Here is a 6,520-nt window from a genome sequence, read left to right on the forward strand (position 1 = left end):
TGAGGCTACAGATTCACCGGTCAAAGTTCACCAAAATTGAACTCCACGCTAACTGAAGATGAAAATTTCCTTCACCACCAGAAGCGAATGTTTTTTTTTCCCACCCTTTCGCTTGCTAAGTGAACGGGAGGTGAATATTCGCCAATGTTAATTTTCAGCATTCAGAATAACTTCGCTTCTTTCAGCACTCCAACGAGGAAAAGCTACACCAGTGGTTACCCGTGTTTGTCCTTGCCGTCAATCACTTTCTTTTTTTGATTTTAATACTTCCTCTGAACGCCACGTTTCTTTTTTCTCTGGAGCATCAGAAACTTTTCTTGGACGCTTCTTAGGTTTTTCCGCCATAGCTTCCAAGCCCGGAAGCTTTCTGGCAGAAAGCCCCAAAGGCAACCCAATCAATGTGAAAGCTTCCGTCACATGGAAGTTCGGCTCTGGAAAAGCAATCATTACTGGTTAATGTAAAATGCATTACTATGCATCAATTTCGGTGCGCCAGCACAGGAATGCAGCATGGGAATGTCATCCCAAGACATCAGATTCTAAACTCCGGTATACTGCGAAATACAGAGAATTTACCTGGTGGTGATGGGCTTAATCATCATTCTGTGAGCTCGTTTGGCAAAGGCTTGAATGTCACGGACATTCATTTATATGTAAAAGCCCCGTATTCTAGCTTTAAGGTATCACTTGCTGCTAGTTCAGAATGGCTAATGTTTTGATATTCATATCATGGCATATTAACACTATGTTGTAAATGCACAAGCTGAGCAATAAAGCCAGATAAAGAACTGTCATTATATTTCAAATTTTCCAGCTGTTGAGGTCCCATTACAGAACGCTGTGTACCTGACTTGTCATCCTGTATCTCAAACTCAGCCCCAGCAGATCCTAGTAAAGAGGCTCCATGTTTAACAAGGCGGGAGATGTCAAAGTGGTAGAAAGTCAACCGGTCACATGAGGAGTCCTCTGGACACAAGTCTTCACAGCACTCTAATAGAAAAGTTTCATAAAAAAAAAAAATCATCACTTACTGCTTGATGGACAGAAAGAAAATTTTAGCAGCATACAGATTACATTTACAACAAAAATTGTTCTTTGAATGAATATAAACTTTAATTTCATCCTAAATTCTGGATTCATATTCTTAAAGTTTGTTAATCTACCATGTAAAAATCTGCTAGCCATTTTGTGGGAAAAGTGCCCATCTCTGCACTGATGGAAAGGCTTAGCACAATTAAAAGACAAAGAAAAGCAAGAAATACCTTGATGCCAATCATGTAATTTGATAATTATGTCTAAACATAATTTCATGGAGCTTAAGAAAGCAGAAATGTTTTGATAACGAGGCCTGTGAGCTCACCTTCTTTAGGCTTAGGGGCTGGGTCCCACACAGGAATATTCTTCACAATGGCTTCTACAGCTTGCCCTGCTGCAATACGACTGTCCCAGTTGGGACTCCTAAGGTATGTTAAGACCTTTAAACATTGACAAGAGAACAGAAAGGGATGTTATTCTACCCAAGCAGTTTGAATGAACTTTGTCTGGCCAAGGGCAAGATGAGTGAGGGGCTCAAGCATTAGAAAAGGTCTATCACACACTAATTTGATTTTGTCAAGACAAGTCGTGGGTTGACTTTTGCAAGATGCTTCTCATAGGAGTACGGATCGGTCAGTTGAGCTTTTTGAGACAGATAAAGCCACCATAAAAAAGTCAACTGTAACCAGTTTACACTGTTAAAAGCAAGAGTCAATGAAATGTCAAAGCTGACTCAGTTAAAATCATGACAGGTCATACATTTTTTTTTAAACACATTCATTGAGTTTTTGGTTTGCCCGTAGCCTGAAAATATGCATCCTGGGAACCTTTTCCCAGGAGAAAAAAAGCTCTTTCATCTACTATTACTAATCCAACATTAAATGTGCTGTACTCGCCATTAGTTTAAAATACAGAGAGAAAGGTGTGTGGATCTTGGTCAACAGCATGGCTTATCTATAGAGGGGAGCATTTTGGTCAAATCATGAGACACACCTTTGATAGAAGATTATTGAGCTCTTGCGGGTGGAGTTTGACTACATCTCCAAGCTGCTGGGCTGCAGCTTTTCTCGTTACTGGGGTTGTTCCAGTGTCAAGCAGGATAAACAAACGGTCGAGTCTAAAGAAAGAAAGATAAAACAGACATATATGATCACCTACACTTACCAACCACGAAAAAAAAAGACATCCAATAACATGTTTTTTCCTATTATTCCATGTGTTAGGTTCTGTAAGGAAGGTAACAACTGTGCTGGTTGTAACTTTAAAAGTTTGTGGACCTCATCCAATTTCATCTATGAAAATAGATGTGAATGGTGAGTTAATCGTTTTACTGCTATGAGGTCTGTAAAAACAACTCTTAAACATTTTCAAATGAAAACGGACATTTTTAAACCGCCTTTGGACATGTCCGATTCAAAAACAAAATAAAATTAAGAATACAACAACATCATGGCTGAACTTCGCATTTTTACAGACTCTCAAATCCTAATTTCATGATAGAAATTAATGTAATCACAACATCATGTGGACAGATGATTCCAGACCTTATTTTACATGGATAACAATAGTAATGACTTGCACTGCGCCCAAGTAATTTGCTTAACCATCTCGGTGCACACTAAAATCATTAGCAGTCTGTTAATATAAATAGAATGGATTAGGACACAAGGTCCCACTAATTCAAGTGATCCCACCACTGAGCTGAGGTAGCAATGTGCCTGCTTTGCTATGCAAATTAAAGAACATTTCAGCCACGTGGAATTGTCATAACTAGTTTATCACTATGGAAAAAAAAGGGACCTCACATTAATAAGGTCCAGATTAAACAACGTTATCTTACGGTATCTAACGTCAGCGCAGTATGGTTAAGCGTCCACATTCGTTCAATAAAATGTACCGTTAATTTATTGCCCAAATGAGACTGCAAACACAAATGGGACAGGCTGGTGTATTTGGATTCACAGAAACTCTATAGAGTTGCTGGTTACCAACGTTATCGATTCGGCGCAGGTGATTAATTCATGTTGCTAACAAGCTCTGCCGATAAGACGTTATGATACTTTCTGTTAATACTTTACCTGCCAGCTTACATTAGCAGCAGCCTGGCAAGAAATTAATACGAAATTACGTACAACTGGTATTGCAAAACGCCCAAGACATTGTGCCAGGTCAAAATGAGAATAACGCAGTAAACAGGGCATCATGAGTGTCCTGCCTATGGCACGAGTAGAAACCAGACCTTTGTGTTAGCTAGCTGGCAAGACGGCCATCGACTTGCCATTATTTGCCATACCAGAAACTAGCAAGTGCAGTTTAGCCGATACCAAGTCAGCACAAACGTCAGGGAAACTTACCTTGATACGGCCATGTTCAAATATCGGGCGTGTAGCTAGCTATTTATTATCTTGAACAGACCACATTCAGAGGGCGAACAGAACGTGTAGACGGCGACCCTTTGCTGTTAAAGACTCCCAATACGCCAGAAAACAGTTGACAGTCATTAACCTAGCTAGCTGGTGGTTAGCTGGGTGACGCTAATTGGAGGCCCAGACTTAACAGTCTCAACCATCCAACTCCGAGTTCACCAATTCATGGCTTCAAAGTTCTCCCTCTTGTCTCCTCGATATCTCCTTCCACAAACTATCAATAAGCTACGTATTCACATCAACCTGTAGCCCACGCTAACCCTCGGAACTACTCGCAGACAATATCTTTAACCGAATAAGATATAAAGAGTAATTTCGCTGCACGCAAAGGCCAACCCAGAAGACTGTTTTTATACGAGGAGCCATCTTGCATTTATTCCTTCCTCCATAGCAGGCGGAGGCTGATTGGCTAAATGCCGTGTAGCGAGCCAATCAGTGTAGATGTTAAAACAGGACAACGGCGCAAGGAGAAAAAAAAACCCTGATTTTTTTTTTTTTTTCTCGAATCGTAGAGCGCGCTGATCCACCGTCAAAGCGCATCTAAAACACTCATCAAGTTTATAGTGCGTGAATGGGTGCATGGCGTGTTCTACGAGGCGTCTATTTAATACTTTTACATATATGTGTAGATACCACACGTATTGAATTCACACACACACTCATACACACACTATATATATATATATATATATATATACACACACACACACACACACACACACACACACACACACACACACACACACACACACACAGTAAGGTAGAAATTTGGACGTTACTTTTGATGTGATACTTTCCTGTCAGATTTTAGAAAACAGTATAAAAGCTTTTTCTTTTTTTTTAAAAAAAAAACGCAACGAGAGCAGCGGCATTCAAATACAGTAAACGGCAGGAGGCAAACCGGAAGTCATTATTACGGACGAGAGCAGGACTGTAAAATCAGATGACGAGACACTGGCAAATTATGACGCGACGGGATTTAAAACCGGATGTTACGCAGCAGATCGCGAACCGGAAAAATGGCGGTATGTCAATACATATGCCTATAAAATTACTGTACCTACATAGTTACTGTACATAATTAAATGAAATAAACACAAAACACGTTTATACAATTTATTTTTTTTCTGCAAACAATACATCACCGGAACAACCCATTAGTTTTTGTTTGTTGGGATAAGCGGCTTGCATAATGAATGAATGGATGGATGGATGTTGTTTTTTTTTTTTTACCGTCCTGCCGTTCCGTCGTTCAGTTTGTGGTCTTTTTCCCGTTCCGTTTTGCTAACTACATCGCCCCCCCCGCCGTGCTGCTGTCGTCTGGATAGTTGTCTGCACGTCACTGAAGACAACTGACTTTGTAGAGGAAAAAAAAACAAACTTGAAAAATATGTCTTGGTTACTGTTGTGTTGTTGTTTGGGGGTTCAACTCGGACAGGGTAAACGACCATTGTACTGACTGACCGTATTTATAATAGTGACATGGGGGGGGGGGGGCGTTATTGACGAACAATGTCGGGTGCAAAATAAAAGAGCCGTCCGGGGAGTCACCCTGGACAGGCCACCTCCCCGCCGGCCGCCCATGGCTGCCGCTCACGCATCCCACGACCCTGATTGGATAAGCGGTTTGGATAATGAATGATGAATGAAAGGATGAATGAATTAAAAAGCCATTCCCTGGGTAGTGCGGCGTATGGGACACTGGAGCTGCCATTAAAACCAGATCCCCTGTCTCTTATCTCCTTTCCCACCAGCTCGCCACAATATCAGCGTTGTTTCCAAATTCCGACTTTATTTCGCGAAAAGACGTCTTAAATACACGTTTGATGTTTAACCCGTCTTAACTTGCCGTTGTTCGTTGCTCTCTATTTCTGCGCAAATTGGAGGACGTATGCTGACCGTGGTACCGACGGCTATTCGACTCCAGACATCAAATTATTAGCTTGTTAAACTTGCCGATTGGCCAAGCAAAGGTGTTGAAACCCTTGAACGTGGCGTTATTTCACCAACATCCCAAAGAACACATACTGGTAAGCACCTAATGCTAAATTGGGTTAACATAACTAGATGGAAAACTACTATAGCGAATTCGGGGGACGACGCAACCACAGGAACTGCCGCGGCCGGGAAGCGAACCCGTATCGCCGCCCACCGCAGGAGACATCGCTAACCGCTCGACTAAAGGGTCAGAAGCGCTAGCCAGCGGTCAGCGTGCCTTCTTATCCATGCACGTTACACTATGTAGTTACGATCTCATTTAGCAGACGCTTTCATGCACAGCGACGTACATGTGAGAGTTAATACAACACAGGCAAGGATCTAGTCAGGAGATATGTGCCAAAAAAAAAAAATCTAGGTTCAAGTATGTGTCAACCGGCAGTGCAAAGATGATGCATGTCATGGTTGTGTTGTCCGGATTTCCTTGTTTATTTTGAAGGCTCACTGGTCTTGCCATTTCTGTTCAGTCCCTGATTGGCTCACCTGTTCCCGATTCCCTGATTGGCGTGCCATTTCTGTCCCTGCCCTGCATTGCTCACCTTTTCCTCATTTCCCTGATTGATTCCAGCAGTTATATTGCCCCCGGCTGCCCTGTCTCGTTTTCGGATTGTTATGTTAGCCGGGTGCTTCATGCCTTGCCCTCGAGCCTTCCTTGTTGGTTGTACCTGCCGCTCAAGTTTTTGCAAGTTTATTTCCTTCATTAAAGCATTGCTCTGTCCTAGCCTGTCTCCGCTGTCTGCATTTGGGTCCTCAGTTCCTGCTCTCAGCGTGATGGTGCATAGAAACGTTTTTTGGTTGGTTTTGTTTGTTTGTATTTTAATACCTTAAGGTGTTGAGGTGTTCGTGAAAGAGCTGGGTCTTCAGCTTCTTAAAGATGGAGAGGGACTCAGGGGGTCGAATGGAGTTTGGTAACTCATTCCACCACCGGGGAACTACAGAAGAGAAGAGTCTGGCTTGTAACTTAGGGCCCCGTTGTGGCGGAAGTGCCAGGCGCCTTTCATTGGCAGAGGGTAGTGAACGGAACTGAGTGTAGACCTGAATGAGGGAGTTCAGGTAGGCAG

The 6,520-nt window shown here is 42.3% G+C and overlaps 1 protein-coding gene across 1 annotated transcript in view; it reads right to left on the bottom strand.

The window, feature by feature from the left end:
- Window positions 1-3,785, bottom strand: part of btaf1 (BTAF1 RNA polymerase II, B-TFIID transcription factor-associated) — a 50,998-nt gene extending 47,213 nt beyond the window's left edge. The window contains exons 1-4 of the mRNA XM_056291608.1: window positions 3,390-3,785; window positions 2,029-2,152; window positions 1,361-1,475; window positions 847-990 (exon numbers count right to left, since the gene is read on the bottom strand). Of these exons, the coding sequence (XP_056147583.1) occupies window positions 847-990; window positions 1,361-1,475; window positions 2,029-2,152; window positions 3,390-3,403 (397 nt within the window). The 5' untranslated portion in view covers window positions 3,404-3,785. The remainder of the gene's footprint in view (window positions 1-846; window positions 991-1,360; window positions 1,476-2,028; window positions 2,153-3,389) is intronic.
- Window positions 3,786-6,520: the final 2,735 nt, after the last annotated feature.

Source organism: Lampris incognitus, chromosome 13, assembly GCF_029633865.1.
Source record: "Lampris incognitus isolate fLamInc1 chromosome 13, fLamInc1.hap2, whole genome shotgun sequence".
NCBI lineage: Eukaryota > Metazoa > Chordata > Actinopteri > Lampriformes > Lampridae > Lampris > Lampris incognitus.